This window comes from Rhopalosiphum padi, chromosome 1, assembly GCF_020882245.1.
Source record: "Rhopalosiphum padi isolate XX-2018 chromosome 1, ASM2088224v1, whole genome shotgun sequence".
Classification (NCBI taxonomy): domain Eukaryota; kingdom Metazoa; phylum Arthropoda; class Insecta; order Hemiptera; family Aphididae; genus Rhopalosiphum; species Rhopalosiphum padi.
In genome coordinates this window covers 67,055,345-67,076,164 of record NC_083597.1, presented here as the reverse complement: position 1 = coordinate 67,076,164, position 20,820 = coordinate 67,055,345, and the positions used below count along the sequence as shown (strand labels likewise).

Genomic DNA, 20,820 nt, shown 5'->3' with positions numbered 1-20,820 from the left:
CTTATGCGTTTCTTAAGAATTTTAAAATAGCTCTTTCCGTACGGCACATTACACGCACTGTTCAGGTAGGTAGATGAGAAACGAACCACTAGCCGAAATGTACAAAATAAAAATAGCACCGACATAGTTTCTATCGTCATATTATTTTATTATTATAAAATTATTATTACACTGTTGCTAAAAGATTTTGCGTTCTGCAAATATGATTTCAAAATGTATTACATTAAAATATAATTATTATTTTTATTATTTTATTTTGCATATGACAAAACGATAATAATATCATTATTAATTGTTATTAATTGTTAATTATAATATAATCTATATTATTATTTGTTGCTTTTCCCAATGAACGTAAAAATACGAGTATGCAAGATGCTTCTGTTGTTGCTTTTATTTTGTTGTTATTCTTTCGTCCACCATCAATAAGCGGTTTCTATATGTATTGTGTATAATATATTATGTGAAGGTATAGGTAATATTATGCTCGTGATAACAAAATTGTTATAGATTATAATGATTTCTATGTGTAGGAAACTGTAAAAGCGCTCAACAGTGCCTTTACCATCTATAAGTTGATCATCCTTGAAAATTCAATTTTAAACGTATTATCCAATAAGAAAAAGAAAATTAACTTTAGTTTTTGATGAAATATTTACAGACTTAATTTTGAATATTGTTGTTTACTTAATAAATAAATTCATTCATACTTACACTGTACACAACTTTTATAATTTCTATAGATTGATCGATTTGTATTAAAACTCCTACAGGTGTATCAAATATATATTTCTTTTTCAATTTGTCTATTCAACTTGTATTGAATAGCATTGATATATTTTTCGTACAAACCCAAATTTATAGGACTTTATTGGCATTTTAAAAGCGAGAACTCTTGTACCTACTGTTTGTGTCCGGGGACAAATAATAATTGTAAATATAAGTTTCCTCGTCAAAATAGAACTTGTAAACTATAAAACTGAATTATTTATTAATTATTTATGATAGTTAATAACTATTTTGTTTTCATAAAAAAAAAATCATTTTTGATTTTTAGATAACGATGTCATTGCGTTATATTCGTTATAGAGTTGCCCCTCAAATTCAAACTTCTAAGTCAGTTGCGATAACATAAGATTATTATTATTCTCTTAAACTTTTCAACACCTACGTCAAGGATAAAAATAACTCTGTGGCCGGGTGCTCGTAAATAAATCGATTTTCTATATTCTCCCTTGGAACATACGTACATAGCCGCGTGTTTCAAAAAGCAAAATTAAATCTTATGGTATTACAAAATTAATATAATTTTTTGTCATTAAAATATTTTCATACTTTCCGTCATCTGCCGGAAAATAATCTTGTTCATGTCGTTTAATAATAATACGTTTTTCCTAATTGATTATTTCTAATAATAATAACCACAAATCCCGTTTTAATAATTTATGTTGTTATATATCAACTATGGGTATTTGATTATAGGTCACTTTAAATTTCACATATTTCCTATTATAGTATAATATACATACATTTTATTATTCTTTTTTTGCTATCCAATCCAAGACTTGTATAATACGTATGAGTATGTATATTGTATATATTTTATACATATATGGTATAACTATATTTCGTATACTGTATTGTGAACGATAGTACCTATTTTGTTTTAGACAAAACAATTGTGAACGAAATTGTCTAAATAAAAACGTTTGAAAATCATTTTTGGTTCGACCTGCTTTCCAACGTTACGCCAGTATACAGTACATAATATATTTGCATTGAATTTGTTTTTTTTTTCGAGAAAAAAATACTAAAGACATTATGCACACGTCATCTGAAAATCGGCCGTAAATCGTTTTTGTACATCGGTTGTTTTTTTTGCCTTTATATTTCTTGTGTTTGGTAAAGAGAAAGTTGTCACAAAATCCTAATCCCAGTTATATGTACGTATATATTTAGGTCCAGACGTATTATGTTTTCGGGTGTACTGTGTACCTATGTTGGTAAAAGACATTTGCGTAGTTTAAATATATACTCATACAGTTATGTGAGTCATAATAATAATAATTAAAATTCGATTTAGGTTATGTCCTGTTCACGGTACAGGGTTCATGTATGTACTTATATAATATATATACCTATACATTTTATTGTGCCAATTTCATAACGACTTGGTCAACCAAAATATGATGATTTTATTTATGTGATATTGTTATTATAATATAATAATATATTTGTAAATAATACGAAAATAATTGTGTGAAGAGCGACGAAACCAGAAGCCGATGGAAAACGGAGCGGAAAAGTCAAAAACCCGTCGGCGGAACGCGCGACCGACGCGCCTCGAGCTGCCCAAGGATAGGCCTGTCGATTTTGCCGCGCAGTCCACTGGCTCCAGCCAAGGTTAGCCTGTTGTGTATTACACAGAAATGGAGAGTGATGATTGAAAAAAATAGAGAGAGAGAGTGAGATAGAGAGAAAAGATATGACATCAATAATAATAATAATAATAATAAAACGAAAATGCTCCTTGTTTTCTTCTTCTTTCTACTTGAGACTAGAGAGGCCTTAACACTTTTAATTAATTTACAATCGATTTAAACAACATGGAAACGCATATAACAGTAATCGATTAGATCCGCTGATATTCACACAGCACGTACCACGTATAATACACCATTATTATAAGATAATATACTAAAATATACTAACCACTGTATTATGTATAGTGTAATATACGACATATACCTATTATACTATTGCGATGGGAAAGCTATAATATAATGAAATTTATATAACGATAAAAATTATTAAAATTTCACCAAATTAACAAAATGCACGGAAGATTTATCGCTGAACTGTTGACTTCTCAACGGCATTCATTAATAAATAATAACATTTCATAATATACCTACATCATAATCATAGGCATTTTCAACCATTATAATATTTAGTGATTTATGTATAGTCCTTGCAGTAATATGAATTGAGTGCTGGATGTCTTTATTGAACAATTCAAATTTTCTTTTACTCTTTTTTGCCCACCTATACAAGATTTATTATAGTAATCAGTTTTTATACAGTGTCTAAAATCTCTCAAATGTCAATGTACACCTCGATTAGAAAGCATCTGTATCTATATAAACAAAAACTTTATTTAGTGTTTATGAATTATCATTACATAAATATGTATTCTCCCATCCGTATCGTTGTACACGATCATGTTAATATTGAATCGTTTAAAAAATGAAAAAAAAATATTAGTATTTATAATATTATTAACACCTTTGGCCCACCAGCAATGATCGATCCCTATACGTCATTTGTATTTAAAATATCATAATATGTATTTATACTCACTGTCAACTGGTTGTCGCGTATATAAATTACGCTATATAAAAAAATAACCATATGTTAAACTGCAGCTACACTGATAAATCGGTGCGCCCGCGCTTACAATACCTATAATATATTATTAAAAAAACGTAATGCACACAATATTAAGCTTATTGCTACTGCTTTAACGTGTAATACACATTATATAATATGTATGTTATTCTATTTTGCATGCACACTACTGCTGCAGTTATGTAGTGTTTTCCGAGATTTATTTTACACTTGACAATGTACACATACTATGTATACGTATATATGTTTTACGCCATTTTAATATTAATAACACTGCAAATTCGCAATAACACTGCTTTTTGGTTCAGAGTACTATATAATATATATATCATACGTCGAAGATATATGTACCTATAATAATATACAATACTCTGTTTCCAAGTTGAATGCTAACGCGGACGAATTTTTTTTGTTACCGCAGTGTCTTCAGACGATACGGAAACTGTGGCCGGAGCCGCCGAGCTTCAAAAACCGTGTGAAATGATTACGTTGAGACCGACTAACTCAAGTCTTGATAATGGTGAGGGGAACTCTACATTTTACCACTATCCTTTTGAAATTCACTCTTTTGAGTTTCATGGCATGATACTTTGCTTTAAGGTTTTAAGGTCAAGAATTTAGATCAACTGACCAAATAAAATCTATATTTTGTGGTTTTTCTAAATTCGATCTCAAAAAGCGTTTGCATTGGGTTTTCTCTAAAATCGTTTATGTAAATTTAGCGTGGGACATTTCAGAAATATAAATATTGTGTTGAAATCAAATTTATGATACAAATTGTAAATATAATGGGATGTTGAAATCGAGTTGAAAAATCACAAAATAGGTTTTTGATTTACAAATCTCTGTTCGGTACCCGAATCACCTGACTTAACCTTACACATGAAATACATATTATAACCAGTATAATATTTAATAGTTATATACCTTTCTTATGTATAGAAGAAGAAAGGACCACCAGGCGGATATCGTATCTGAAAGCGACGGCCTGGGGCGATCGTATGAGCGTCGACGACCTCACTACCACCGAATCCGAATCCGAGCCCACCTCTATTATCGTCGCCCAGCAGAAGTGAGTTAGACCAATAATTATACAAGTGTCAATATCAGATAATATGTAATTTAGGTACATAATGTATTTTCAATAATTTCACACAAAAGCAGCATAACGAGTTCGATACACCCCAATATACAATATTATATACTACAGGTTTTACAGTTTTATATATATTAGAACATAATAATATGTATATTGTATAATACCTATAGGTGATTAAATTGATGTTCTTGAAATGTATTACATTTTTTTTTATATTGTTGTTGCTTACAAAACACTAAGTCGAAATACATATTATATTTTAATGGTGTGTAATACGTAACAATGTACTGTGCAGAGTGCAAAAAAAATGGCGCGCGCCGTTATTTCCTGGTGACATACAAAGGTTACGGCGACTTTTCGAAGATGCCGCCGCAAGTTGTGACCGCGGGTTCGTCTATTATATTGTGACTTAATCATTATATTTTTGTTTCTGTGTGACCACTGTTATAATAACTCTGTTTTTGCCGAAAATACGTTTCTCCTGGACTATTTGCAGTCTATCTATCTAATATCTATACATGTGCATATATTTTGTCATATATTCATATATCTACCAGTAGACTCTTCATTGATAATTAAATTACCTACTGTTTTTTTAATTATTTTATTGGATTGCACATATTATATAGATTTCCCTGTATATAGATAGTATTTCGGTATCAGTGTCGTCTGACCTGACCATATGTCATTTTTATAACAATAATTGTTGTTATTATTTATAATATTATTGTATTGTAATATATTAGAACGTGTTTTGTGTGCGCTTGTAATAATATTATTATTTTAATAGCGTAATTTTTACAAAACTTCTAATAATATTATATATAAGATAATTCATCAACCATGTATATTGCTCGCTCGCCTTTTATACTTTAGTATTAGATTAAATTCTAATTTTTACCATTTTTTAGTATAATTAAAGATCATAATTTCAGATACTTGGATTTTTATACCATTTAACATAAATTGTAAAACAAATAAAATTTTTGAAAATAATGTTGCATTTAAATCTAACTGGTCGATTAATTTCATAGTTATTAAATTGTATGTACTAATATTTAGTATAGTGCTTCTTATTCTTAGTTAAACCAATTATAAAATCATAATACAAGTTATAGTTTAATAATTTAAACATTACTCTTTTAAACTCTAATTTATATACATACATTTTTAAAATAAAAACTACCCCTACAGAACGCTTCTTAAATAAAATAAAAATTTAAGTATTTAAAAAAATGATCTTTAAGTAGGTATAATTAAAAATTCCAAAAATTAAAGTTTGAAATAATTCATCATTTGAAAATATGGTGGTGATAATTCCTAGTGAATTACCTATATACTTTGGGAATATTTAATTTAGTAGATATTTAATTAATTTATTGTTAAACCTAACCTGTGTTGAATATTCCTATATACGATTTATCGTTTATTATTGATAGGTATCTATTAAAAATATTTGCTTCTAGAATTGTACAAGTACTCAGACATAACAGTGGTTTTGACGTTTAATTTTTTTTTTTACTTCCTATTGAATTATTTTTTTTTTAATTGTTTAAGTATTTCCCACATAATAAGACTACTTTCAGAAAAAAATTATTTGTTTTCTGTTTGTACAAAAAAAAATGATGTATATAAAATGCATGGTTTTATGTACTCGTGCATGAAATCATAAATCAATTAATTGGGATGGCGGTATTCAGAATAACGAAACTTATTCATATAGTATAGCTGGTACTCGAATGTATTATATTATATTATTATGTATGTTACATTATGTTTATCATATTTTCAAATCCCTGCATGATTACAACAGTTTATTATCATCAACCATCGTGTACGTACACGTTTAATTATTGTTGAAATGTGTTTAGGGCTATCTTTTTAGAGAATTGGATAACCCGCCGATTTATGTAAAACAATTTTTGGACGCCCAGGAATTGGGCCACAATTAACCTTTTTCAAAAAGGTATAGGTAATTGGGCCACTATTTTCAACGACTTTTATTATTGTATCTACCGGATTCACCATTAAATTTTTATAAAATAATATTTAATATACGTTTTATTGTAAGCTCAATCAGTTTATAATAAAATAAGAAGCATAGCTCGTAGGAACATTAAAAGCCAGGAAATAAACTTTAATTTACAAAAATTATATTCTTAACGAAATTAAAAAATACGAAGAAGGGAAAAAAAGATAGATTTGATTTTGTAAAATCTGTATCATATTATTTAAAAAAATAATTAGTTAATAAACGTTACATACTTGTATGTTTTTGTGTTATACATATATGGCCCAATCTCTGAGTAGTTAAAGGTAAGCAAATATTTTAGCGCTTTTGAGTTTCACCACAAATATTTTATGTGAAGCAAATAGATAAAATGTGGTCCAATTACCACCCCAATTATTTTCTCCTTAATATAATTCTGAATTTCTTAATTAAAACATCTATTATTATTACACTCTTATATAAACATATTTTATATATTTATATAGTTTTGTATATTTGTCTCGACAAAAGATTCTAATTAAATTACGATAAAAAATAGATCGTCGTTTGTGTTTCGTTAAAAAATTAATTTTTTGGTAAACAATTTTTTTTTATAAGTAACAAAAACCGGCTTGTTGAAACACGATCCATTTTGTTAGTTTTGGTACCCTCGAGTCTTCATCGACCACTATTAAATTCGTCATAGCTGCAGTTTTCCAAAACTATTACGTTTCATTCTCGTCGTTTGCCATGAACACACAACATCAGACACTACTACCGCCTTTAAAGAAATCCTATTTACACAAGACATCAAATATATTTCTAGAAGAATCAAAATATCGAGTCATTGTTATAAAATCTGGCCAAAATGTGTTTTTTAACATTTTTTTATCGTAAAGACGACTCGTATCGCTATCAGTGCGCATTAACCAAGGATATTGTATATTTCGATTTTTCGTAAGTCGACGTTGATATATAAATTTATATAAATAGAATAAAAACCATAATAGTGTCCTAGTTTTTTTTAAATCACGCATCGTCAAGGACTACAGTAATTAATACTCGCTAGTCCTTGGGTTCTATTAGTTTTGGTGTATATATTATTATACGATAAATCCCATATTTGTTGTTGGGCCCCCTTGACAAAAAAACGCATGATCGATTTTGTATGTTTTCAAGTCGACAAATCTAGTTTATGTAACGGAATTTACATAATACTACATTATTTCAGATATTTTCCTAAACTGGCTAAACTATAATTTTATTTAGTATTATTTACATTTTGAACTTTGAGTAAATCAATAAATTTATTGGTTATAAAACATGCAATTATATAGTTTTGTTTGTGTGACTGAACCTAAATTTTGAAGACAATTTTTATAGCTGCAGAAAAAATGCTTCAATTTTCAATGTTGAAGATGGTTTCTGGTTGCAAATTTAATGTAGTTTTGAACTTTTTAGTAAAAAATTCCCAACATTTTTCAAAATAATCGAAATAGACTAAAATAAAATAAATTTCTATATATATACTTGACATTTTTAAAACAATTTTGCTCTTTTTGTATTATTTATAAGCATTACTTTTCGACTTAAATTTATTAATTAAGTTTTTTAATAATCGATGTCTTAATTTTTTTACACCAATAAAAAAAAAGTTTAGCGTTGAATTCGAATTCAACACATTCCTTACAATGACAAACTAAGAAGTAGGTACACTTGGAAGTTGCAACCTTCTAAAGTGAAGAGACTTCTTCAAGTTTGTTAAAAATATTATATCCTATAGTTTTATCCTTTGCTCGTAGCTGTTATGAATTATTTCGTCGTTATAAAATTTGTCGATCCATATAACATAAGTACGATACATAAATATTCTTTGCGTATATATTATTAAATTCTTACCCTAACCTTAACTTAAAGTCCTAAAATATAAATAATAGATTATACCTATGTAATTTAGACAATTCTATCGATAAACATTTTATTTTTGTTTCTTATTAACACGCGATGTATGAGACATGTAGTCATGGTATTTCAAAACCTTTTGAATTTGACCGACTTGTCATGTAGCTATTATTTTTTAAATATTTTTTTTTAGTATCTTAGGAGCTCTGCTCTTATTGGTGTAATTCAATACATTATTATTATTATTTCAACTCTTCTGTGATAGTTGAAAAAAAACAAAAATAAATAATATATTAGGTATACGCTATTATAATGTATTAACCATTATGGGCTATTATCTCTGGTAATGTTCTTTCTTTATGTTCTTGTGCTGTGTGTTTAAAATGTATACAAGTTGTTTGTCACCGACTCATTGCCAATAATTTTTTCTTACTCCGAATCCAATTTTTACAAACTACTACTGAATTTACTCGCTTCTGAATCACTTTTATTATTTTTTTTTGGTACGCATTGCCAAAAAAATGTTATTAGGAAAGTTGTATGCAGTATTTTTATTGAAAAACGAAATTGAAACACAAATACTAATAAACTAATCAATAGAGCAGTATTTCTCAATAAATATATACCATGGAAATTTGAAATATTTTATTCAAGTCCATATAAAAATAATATATAAAATATACCTAATTAAAAATAATCTTAATGCACGGTTAAAATTAAGCAACTAAAAACTGAATATGCCATTATAGATGCATGTACGTACCTGTACGTACCCGCAGAACGCGTTAAAAACTGTTGACGCGCAAATGTATGCCCCACCCCCAATTTTTAATTGATGTTTAGATTAATAGTTATGCTTATGACCTATGTCGGGCACGCGACCGACTATCATTGGGTAGTAGTGTTCAGAAGCCCGTATTTATTTTACATGAATTATGTATTACTACTTTCATCATTATTTATGCATCTGTTACTTGGTTCATGAATAATAACGTATTTTTTCAATTTGTTGTTTTCCATCCGACATGCATGTTTTTTTTTTTAATACATGTAAACAACGACGTGCAATATAAAACGTGTACACTCGACAGCGCGATATTTGCACTATATCAACTATAATGTTTTTCAATAAAAACAAATACCCCGCACCAAAACTGCTGTTTTAATAACGAATATTAATATTTAATAACGTGTCTAACCTTTGGTATCATAATATTATGTATATACGGTAAACTTAAAAAAAAGAAACGGAGAACTCTTCGGCACTTACAGTATGTTTCAAGTGTATCTCCATCATTGAGTAGGTGACTATAATAGATGGGATAAAATTTAATTCATTTATAAATCATTACATACGAAAAACATTTCTGAACGAAGACATTGCATGTCAGCCACTATTTCTAAGGATGCCTTAATATATATATTTATTTTACTATTAGGAATTTATTCTATCAATTAGTAATAGTACTGTATTGCACTATTTTTTGTTTTAAACAATAAGACGTACATTATATTATATCATATACATATTTGTTATTAACTTGATAAAACTAATACCGGCGTGTATACAATAGATAAAAGTGTGAATAAATTCTTGGCTTAAAATAAATCTAATATTTTGAAAATTAAATTAAATACCTATAGAAAAAATAATGATATACTTCCGTAGGTAATAGCAAAAAGTTTCAAGACCCTACGGTTAATTTTCTTTTTTTGTTTATAAACATAGGATTTCGTCTAAAATTGAACTTAAATAATGTCTATAAAAAAAATTATGCTTATTATGTATGTATGTACTTTCGATATTTTTTAGTTGCTATACAAGAACAACTTTATATTAAATTTGCCAGCTTTTTAACTAATAAAAAATGTTATCAACATAAATCTAAAAAAAGTGAACAATTTCAAATTTTTATAAAATAGTTCAAAACTATATAAATTATAATAAAAATATATTTTATGTTTAGAAAATGAAATTTATTATTTATAATAGTATACTATCTTTTATAAATATGTGATGAAAATATTAAAAATATAATATATATTACGCACAGAATCTATAAAAGTAAAGAATTAACAGATGTGCATTTATGCACATAATATATATATATTATATAATACATCGATATACTTCTGCATTATACCATGATGTTCATCAACTAGTATGTGTGTATTATTTAATATTAATATGTAATATAATATTGTATAACAATAATCGTGTATTTGTGTTAATTACTAGACATAATAATATAGTATGTGCAGTTATTGTATAAAACAATTTTAATTGCTTTTACTTTTATGAATGTTTTTTGACCGTATACGAAGCATATGTATTATATTATTTAACTATAACATAAACCGTATATTATATTTACTAATTTATTTACTAAACGTTGTTTGTTTAACAGCAGCAGCATACTGGGAACGAAGAAAAATGGTCCACCGTTTCAGGATTTTGGCAACAGCCGCATAGTTAAAGAAGGATCGCTGCTTTGCAAAGTGATTCAGATCGACGGCAAGGTAATATTGTCTTGTAAAATATTATTATAACTAAAGTGTCTACGTATTTTTTAAATATACCACAAGCGATGAGACGATAAATAAAATATAAAAACACTTTTTTGTTCATTCAGGATGTGTATAATATTATACAGCTATAGTGTATATAATGTCACATATTATATTATATTGTGTTTATACTGTTTATAGAAAGCATGCGATCGATCGTGGAAACCGGTGTGGGCCGTTGTACGCGGACAGACGTTGTGTCTGTACAAAGAAAAACGAGAGTCAATTCCTAACATTTCGGTCGATGTAAGTATACATAAAAACCTTGACTTTTTATTGCGGAACTCATTGTTACGAATTTTTACTCAATCGAAGAAAACTCGACGTCTACGTCTCTCAGCTTCATATGATGTATTATGTGTTATATAACATAAAAATTTACGTATAACGCGATCTTATCTTTTGATTTTTGTCTTAAGCTTTCTCAAAAATTTCGAATGTTATTGTTTAAGTGAGAGCTTTCATAACGTCAAACAGCAGAGATACAGTCATCGCATTTTCGGTTTTTTGCGGTTCGTGCACACGCGTCGTCACGAATAATATATTACATTATTATGTATCCAACTACCCATGACAATAGGGGCACGCGCGTGCCATAGTACCTCCACATCCGCGATCTGACCGCCGACCGGTAACATTATACGTCCAAACGTTGAACAGTTGCATCGTGGCTTACAGTACTTCATATAGCGCATGACATAATTATTATCTTATACTGCGCTTTTTCTAAAAATGAATCGGTTCTGTTCTCCAGACCGGCGTCTTAGGTATTCTTGTATGCCCATGTGGTTTCGGGCGTCAAAACATCCTCGATTAAAACGATGGTCGTCTACCGGTTCTTGGGTATGTCCATACGTTTTATACCTATGAGCTTATATATATTTATGAGAACTTATAATTCTCATTGAATTTCATTACGTTCTACTACTGTATATGAATAAAAAAAATGTTTTCTATAAATAAGGTACATTTGATTTTTTTTCAATTTCTTTATTTTTTTTTTTTTTTTTTTTTTTTAGACACCCGCAACGCTAGAAAAGTCGGATGATGTGAACATGTCCTGTGATCGTATCAACCTAAGAACGTCCACTACGGATGTGGCTCACGACTACACCAAGAGGAAGCACGTGATGCGACTTTGCTCCAGTGTCGCCGACATGGGGTGCACTGAACTACTGCTCCAAGCCGACGACACTTCGTCCATGGTGCGTTGGTTGAAAGCATTACAGGAACAAGCACTCGAGGCTCAAGCCCCTCTATCCGCAGAAGAAGTAAGTCGATTTCGAAACTTGCAGTGCAGTGTCGCCCACGCCAGTCTTGCTGGTTGTTAAATAGTTTAAAAAAAATGATTAATTTTTTTATTGTATATTATTATTGAAATTGGCAGTGTTTAAATTTTACTTATATCGATAAATACGTTACGAGCGTAGTCTCCAATGTCAACTTTTGTCATCACTATGCTAATACTTATACTATCAGTAAATAGTATATTTAACAGTATTTAATAGTATTTACTAAATACCAATTTAATATTTAAAATACTAGTGACTTCCAAATATACTAAAATTTATCCAATTGGTTTTGTTTTCAGTGTTTGAGCATATCACCTGGCAATACTAAGGGCATGCGCAAGTTAGCTGCGTTCAGAAACCGCTCACCCACTGGTGATTCTCCAATCACAAAAACACGAAAACCAGACCGCAGCCCGTGCCAAGGATCACAGCCGCAATCTCCCAAATCTACTAACACTTGGAAAAATCGAATGGCAAAACAATTAAAAAAAATACAACAAGGATCGGGGTCGCCGGTATCGCCAATTATGCCCACACTACCGCCACCGCCAGGTACTGCAATCGGCATACCTTTGGAACTTTGCCCACCGGTAAGATGCACTAGTAATTTTATGCTCTTAAAAATGTTATTATACATTTCTAATAATTGTTTTTTCTGCAGTCAACGCAATCTGAGTATGTGCCTTTAATAGTAGAAGTATGTACATCAATAGTTGAAGACAAAGGGTTGGATATCATTGGCATTTACAGGTATGAAATTGTTTTTTCTCAAAAAATTTGAATGCACATTTATTAATATTTTATTATGTCTTAACTTCTAGAGTACCTGGTAATACAGCTGCTATTACTTCATTAACTGAAGCGGTCAACACTGGTGGTATGGAAACCCCAGATATGGCCATTAAACTTCTACAACGAGATCCCCGGTGGACAGATGTGAATGTAATCTCTAGCCTATTAAAATCGTTCTTTAGGCGACTTCCTGATGCACTACTAACAACTGAAATGTATCCACATTTCATTGAGGCTGATAAAATTGAAGATCCTGTTCAGCGAATGGTGAAACTACGAGAACTAGTACGTAAAAAAGGGTGTTTTCATTTTACAACAAAATTTAGTCATTTTTATTTTTTCTCTAGGTTCATAAGCTGCCAGACCACCATTTTGAGACTTTAAGATATTTGCTAATGCACTTAAAAAAAATTGTGCAACATAGTGGGGTCAACAAAATGGAAGCACGTAACTTGGCTATTGTGTTTGGCCCTACCCTAGTTCATTCTGCTGATGATAACATGGTAACTATGGTCACAGATATGAGTCATCAGTGCCGCATTGTGGAATCGCTAATATTACAAGTAATATATAATATGAATTATTATTTCCTATTGTTATTAATTTATTATTATAATTTTTTTTCATACAACAGGCTGATTGGTGTTTTGGAAACGGTGATGTGGTAGATCTTACGGCATCCATACCTGAAAATTGTGGACAAGTTCCAGAAATTGAACAATCTGCTCCTAATCAAAATCTTTTGGATAACATTAACAAAGTTTCTGGCAATCAGTACACACCATTTATGGCCAAAGATCTTGTGACCAATATTGTTGCTGCAGCTAATCGTAAAATGCATCGAGCTACTGGCAAAAATTCAAATATATCACGAAAGTCTCGTACCAACGTAACCAATAATATAGTTCCTAATATTAGTATACTACCAAGTGCAACTGATATTAAACATGTATGGCAATTAAATAATAAATTTTATAAAATTTTTAATAATATGTAATTTTTCCATGGTAGGATGTGTCTAACAAAGATAAATTGAACAGTTCAAAAGCCAGTTCAGAGACTGTTTCAAGTACTAGTCTTAATGAATCTGAAGACAGTCTTGAACATTTAACAAATAATGATCAAAGTTTAGATTCAACCTCACAAAATACCGATGGTGCTCCCCCAATTAAGACTTATGTCAATTTAGCTGAAACTACTCAAGAAAGAATACGACGTTTTGAACAGGAAACAAAAGCAATGCTTCAAAGAGAAATTAATAGAGGTCAAAGAAGAAGAGAGTATTTTGGACTTGACGAGCCTGTAACTCAATCAAGTGAAGCATTAATGCTAGCTAAAGATTATTCTCCAGGTAAATGTCTTTTAGTAATATTTGATTATTATTTTGTTGACTTTATAATTTTTTTACCATAAGTCATGGTCAAAGTATCCAAAGGAACAACTAATGGGACTACTGAACAATCAAATGACTCAGACTTAAAAAATAATCAAAAACGATTAAAAACAAGTATTGAGAGTGCTGATGAATGGTCAGTAGATTCAATTAGTGATGGCTTAAGAATATCCAATGAACGTCCTATAAGTCATGCATCAGACGAAGGTAAAAATACATTTTTATTAGATAAGTATTAAAGAGTTCGCAATAGTAATTATAATTATAAAATAGATGTTTAAGATTAGTAGTTTTCATATTGCATATAATATGTATTTTAAAATTTTATTCTATTACTAAAATATGTTAATAAAAGTAAAATGGGAATAATTATAGTTAATAAAATTATGTAAAAAAAGTGTTGTGCTTTGTATACACTGTAATAGGTTTACTATTGCGTAATCTTAAATTAATTTACCGATCGCGTGCATTGCACGTCCGGCTCAATCATTTTTGTTTGAGATTCATTAGCAAAATTTACAGCAAATGGTAACATAGACCAGCACTTAAGTAACAAACGACAAGGATGGGTTTTTGGCACGTCCCTTAACCAGTATCCGCATTACTACTACTACCAACCTGAAAGGTTCTTATACATTTAGCTCAAATGACTTTTGATCAATTAACATGGTTTTGCTTTTTTCCTACTAATTTTCTGCTTCTATTTACTTGCTGTATTTCAAAAATCACTTGATTTTGCTATTATTTACCAATTTACCAATTATTAATACTTTTAAATAGGCCTTCGCATTTTTATAATTTTAAAAATTAGGGCTAATATAATTTATTAATTTACATAGAAAAACATTTAGATTTATACATTACATCAATAGCTAAGAAAGTTAACTAATTTTATTAAATTCACTTCTCATTCTTTTTCTTTTTATTCTCTTTTACATTTTTTTTTTACTTATAATAACCAAATTTACAATCTATATCAAATCACAATAAACATTAAACATTTAAGATAAAAATATATGTTAAAATGTATACATAATAGTATTAGAGTAATTGATTAAACAAAATTTACATAAATGGAAGTATCTATCCCCAATAATAGAACTCTATTACCATAAGTTATAAATTATTTAGGTTAATTTTTAGTTAATTGATTTTTTAAGAGATCACAACACCAGCCACCAATAGTTTTTTAAACTTGAAAAAGTTTTATCTAGTATTATTATTTTTCTGAGATATTTTTAAATAAGACCAATGTTCAATATTATTATCTTAACAACATTCATGTTCCGTATATATAGAAGAGATCAAAATTATTTTTATGCCAAATTAATTAACTTTTTGTGATTCAGTGGGTTTAGATAGTGTCATTAGACCATAAGAATTTAAAGAATATAAACTGTAAAATTAATAGTAAGACTATTAATTAACATGATTTACATAAAGGTAATAAAGTATTTAAAGCCATAGTTAAGTTTACCATATGGAAATAAATTTGAATGATAATTAATTTAATTGTAATGAAATTTGTATTAAAAATTGTCCTATTATTATCACATTGTCTAAAGAACATCTGATAAAGATCATAATGCTCGGGCAATAATCAAATTTTTATAAATCTTAGTAGCATTCCCTACATTTATTAATAATAAAAATAGTGCCTAATTATTATTTTCGCTGTTAAAAAATATATATAAACTTTATTTTGATCCTTATCAAAATTTATAAATAATAAATGTAATCAAATAATTATTGTATAATCAAAATATTATATTAATAATTTTTAGGACTTATAACAAAAAAAAAATTAGCGTAACACGTCTTTAAAATTAATTAATTATTAAGTATTTAGTTAGCTAACTACTTATCATAAAAAAAAAAAAAAATTAAGTTAGAAGTTATTTTAAAAAAATAAATAAAATTACTAAACTATTATTTTTTAACTTGTTAATGTCCAGTTTTGAGTATTAGTACGTATTGTGTTTGAACTGCATTCATGACTTAATTTATAATTTATATTTACTCAATTTTTTCTTCCCAATCAAATGGTTTCTATTATAGTACCAAGTGGTTATTATAAATTGTAATTATACGTAATAATACATACTATGTTGACTGTATAAAAAAAATTTTGGTTTGATTTCTATTTTTACACATTTACAAATTAACTAAAACTATTTTCAAGATTAATTTTAAATTTAGTTTATTTTCTAACATTTGAGTATATCAAAAATAAAAAATTGTTAACTATTTAATAGCTAATGGGTTTGATATTAACTATAATAATAGCTGACCAATGGCTTTTTCAGTGTTATGTATAATTATTTTAATTGTGTGTTACCAAAATGTTGTAGAATATCTAACATTCTAATTGAGTGGTTTGTTGAACATGATATGTATTGAGCATTATTCTTGTGTTACATGACAAAAGTTTTGTGTTTGATTTTCCAGGAGGGGATTTATTGGTGAGCCTGACTTCCGCCTTTGACAAAAAACTTAAATCTCTTTCAATACCCAGTGACTCTGTGGATGTTGAAGAAACTCAGCCAGTGGCTAAATCAAATGATGATCATATAGATGTGCAAACTTACAGGGACCCAAGTTTACATAGATCTTTGGAAAGACGCAGCCAGCATATAACTGAAAAACATGTATGTTGATGTTAAAGATTATTGTAATAACCTAATTATAATTGTTATCATTATTAATTACAGGAAATTGAAACCATGAAAGATTCAACCAGTGAATCGATAAAAGATTCTTCAAAAACTGATAATTTTGAGTGTCTTCAAGACATTAACACCAACCCAAATGTGCGTCTGCGTCGTTCTGAATCATTAAAACAAAAAGAAAACCGTCCAGATTATGGGAATCATGTAAAACTACGCCGCTGTGAGTCACTGAATAAACATGAAAGATATATTTCTAAATACACTAAGTTTGAGGCAATGATGCTGACAAAAAACGGTGACGCTTCCAAACACCGGCGATCTGACTCCCTCACCAAGATGGAGAAGACCGAGTGCAACATGAACAAGCGAAAACAAGGATTGTCTAGACGCTGTAGTTCATTGCGCGATAAGGAAGCGCGCCAAAAACGTAAAAACGGTGTTACAACTGATCGCAGCATCAAGAGGCGGCATACAGTGGGTGGTACAAAGGACTTTGATAAAATCACGTGGTTGGACAATAAGGAAAGAGAAGAATTAGAGAAGAGCTGCAAAGATAGAAGAACCAGTTCACCAGACTTGAGTTGGGCTCGTGTTGTGGATGGTATAAAAGAAAGAGGTATTAGACCTAGGAGCATGGCCGACCCAAACTTTGTGTCTAAACTGTTGAATGTACCTCTTGAATCACACGTTTGACAGTAAATGTATTTTCTTTAAAAATTGTTTTGATCTCATTTGTCCTATCGCTTAAATGTGCTCATATACCCCCCCCCCATGTTTTCATCATTCAAAACTTGTGCTCATCCCTATCATTTCTAGGTTGTCAATTACCCTATTATGCTTTAAAAGTTTGGTATGTTTTTGAATATCAACATTGTTTTATAATCTTGATAATAAAAGTATAATTTTTTTAAGTATTAAATATTTATTTAAAATTTCTTGACAATATTGTTTTGATGAAATAAAAACGGTGCAATAAAATTGTGACTACGTTGAGGTAGAAGTATTGTAAAAAAAGTACTATTATATTTAATTTTTTTTTCACTTTTTTTATTATTATTTTGTCACATTACCACTGACATACATATACAATATAAATATTATATTTAATGAATTTTTAGTTCAGTAATTATTCTTTAAAAATTAATTTTCACAGTAACTATCACATTATTATTTATTTTAATTTTAGTACACGGATAATATACCGAGCATTTAAATTTTATATTATTTTAATTTAAGCAAAAACAACTGTTATTAATGTAAATAATCTTATATATTTATTTATGTATCATCAAAGTATACTGGTTACTGTTTTTTTTTTTTTTTTTGTAAAAAAAATGGTGCGTTTTATGTTTTTATATATATTTTTTTTTTGTTTTTTCTTTTTTTTTCAAATTTGTAAAGCGTTTTTATATAATATACGTAAAAGCAACAAAAATTACTTATATTTAAAATGTCACTAAATTATACCAATATAATTTTATATATTATATATATTGTTTTTATGTGTAAGTTTTAATCATTAAGAGTTCCACTAAAACAAAATAAAGTGTTGGATAATACATTTTTAAATGACTATGCTATAATTTATTTTTTTCCTGTGTTCAACTGTATTTAGTTTATTGTATATCAACTCTACTCTTACACTTTCCACTTTTTCAGTCAATTTATAAATGTATACTTCATTTAAGGAGTTCTTAACTACTTCAAAATAAATATTTGATTAATATAGTAATGGTAATACGAGGGTAGTATAAAATAAATATACGATTCAGTAGTTTTATAGATATCTACTTAAAAATAAATCTTTACTCAAATAATTTAAATGTATTAATATAAGTTATATAGACAGAAGTTTTCTTTCATAAATATATATATATATATATATGGTATAGCAATTTTTAAACCAACTGTTTACATTTTAATAATTATATTATGTAATTACCTATTCAAATAGAGCTTCAAAAAATAATTTAGATCCAATTTTTGATAAGCTATCACCAATTTATTTTCCATATACATTCATTATTATTTATTACTGATGATTGCTAAATAAAATAAAAACACACTGCAGTACATTTATACTTTAAAATGTATTTACATTTTTATAATAAAAAAAATCCCATATAATTATATATTTTTTTGTAATCTCATACAAAAAAGTATTCCCAAAGATGTCTACAAATAATATCTACTTAAATGACTAAATTTCAGTGAGACTTCAATAAATCAATAAATATTGAGTTCAGAACAGATCTAATTCCTAGATAATGATTAACAATTTAACATAAATTATTCAATTTATAACAGTAGTATCCGAGATATACAGGAAGAAATTGTAACAAATAAATTCAATAGCATATCATGACACAAATGCAGTTTCTTAATTATACGACATAATTTGTATAATAATGATAGGTACATAAGATACATTGATACACATACGCAAAATTTATACATTTGATATTTTACCGCTCAACAAATGTGCAATGGGTCTTGAATATTCTTGATCAAAAATATTTTAGATTAATTTCATTAATAGAAATAACATAAACAGTGAATTCCTGTAATCACTGGTTTATAGAATCAACTATTTATTGGAATCAAAATTGAAAATCTCAAACCAAATCTTTTGTTATTAATGTTAAATTAAACTTTTTTTAGAATCGTCAAGTACCGGATAATTGAATCATTTTTAAAAACATTCTTATAATTTTAATGGTATTTCAAAGTTTCACTAAAAACTAAAAATAAATAAGAATTGTTAAAAGGAGCTATTCAAACATATAACGAAAACTATTCCTTTCAGTTTTTCCAAAGTTATAGCATTGATTATAAATACTAGTATTTATAATCAATGGTTATAAGTACAATTTACATACATTATTATTTATTTAATTTTAAATAAATAAAAATTATGTGTATATATTAATTGAATGTGGATTTTAATTTCAGGCTAATATGAAAATGAAATTAGTAAATTCTCAAGTACAATCAAAAGTAGATAGTTTCTTTGCTTTATTTTAATTTAATTTTAAACATAATATGTATAAATAAAAAAATGTTTATGGAATCAACCGGTTAATAGAATCAAAATGATCTGAACCAATGTGATTACATTAAGCGGAACTCACTGTATAATTAACTCCTGTGTCATATAATATAATATATAATGCTTTTATGCATATTTGCAGTGTGTGCGGTTTACTTGCTAGTTGCTAGTATAACTAAGGTAAATTTAACAAAATTTAATTTTTGTGGACCGGTTATTGTTTTTATTATATCTTATACCTAAGGTTTGCCTAGAATTTTACTCGTTCCTGAAGTCACTGTCTGATTTATTAAAATTAATTTTTTCCAACAATAAATATTAGTATAAACAAGATAATGTAAGTATGTATGTAATTTTCTTTTAAATTTAAAATAAAAAAAAAATATTATAATAATATGTAATTTTGTTTATCATAATTTTTTTGTCCCATTTTTACAACAAAAATATTTGGTCACTTTAGTGTTTCTTTGCATATGGGAAAACGGTCACTTTGTACTGTATATTGTTGCTTAAACTGCTTAACGCGGACACTTTGTACTATTGTCTATCTATTATATACATCAAGCATATATTGTAAATTAAAGTTATATACCTAAGTAGTAAGTATATATAATGTCAATTATTAAAATATAAAAATTAAATAAAAAGTCAATATTAT

General features: G+C 28.1%; 1 protein-coding gene across 11 annotated transcripts in view; it reads left to right on the top strand.

Annotated features, from left to right (window-relative positions):
• LOC132918564 (rho GTPase-activating protein 21-B) overlaps nucleotides 1-18,682 on the top strand; it is a 63,627-nt gene extending 44,945 nt beyond the window's left edge. For 2 of the 11 annotated variants that reach the window (XM_060979845.1, XM_060979852.1), the window contains exons 8-23: nucleotides 2,266-2,403; nucleotides 3,830-3,928; nucleotides 4,351-4,480; nucleotides 4,803-4,895; nucleotides 10,808-10,919; nucleotides 11,109-11,213; nucleotides 11,987-12,238; nucleotides 12,559-12,849; nucleotides 12,921-13,009; nucleotides 13,081-13,336; nucleotides 13,399-13,614; nucleotides 13,686-14,000; nucleotides 14,063-14,402; nucleotides 14,466-14,651; nucleotides 16,893-17,092; nucleotides 17,156-18,682. In XM_060979845.1, the coding sequence (XP_060835828.1) occupies nucleotides 2,266-2,403; nucleotides 3,830-3,928; nucleotides 4,351-4,480; nucleotides 4,803-4,895; nucleotides 10,808-10,919; nucleotides 11,109-11,213; nucleotides 11,987-12,238; nucleotides 12,559-12,849; nucleotides 12,921-13,009; nucleotides 13,081-13,336; nucleotides 13,399-13,614; nucleotides 13,686-14,000; nucleotides 14,063-14,402; nucleotides 14,466-14,651; nucleotides 16,893-17,092; nucleotides 17,156-17,806 (3,473 nt within the window). In that variant the 3' untranslated portion in view covers nucleotides 17,807-18,682. Of the gene's footprint in view, nucleotides 1-2,265; nucleotides 2,404-3,829; nucleotides 3,929-4,350; nucleotides 4,481-4,802; nucleotides 4,896-10,807; nucleotides 10,920-11,108; nucleotides 11,214-11,986; nucleotides 12,239-12,558; nucleotides 12,850-12,920; nucleotides 13,010-13,080; nucleotides 13,337-13,398; nucleotides 13,615-13,685; nucleotides 14,001-14,062; nucleotides 14,403-14,465; nucleotides 14,652-14,966; nucleotides 15,070-16,892; nucleotides 17,093-17,155 lie in introns of those variants that run through there. The other 9 variants (XM_060979853.1, XM_060979851.1, XM_060979855.1 and 6 more) reach the window with 7 other exon arrangements.
• Nucleotides 18,683-20,820: the final 2,138 nt, after the last annotated feature.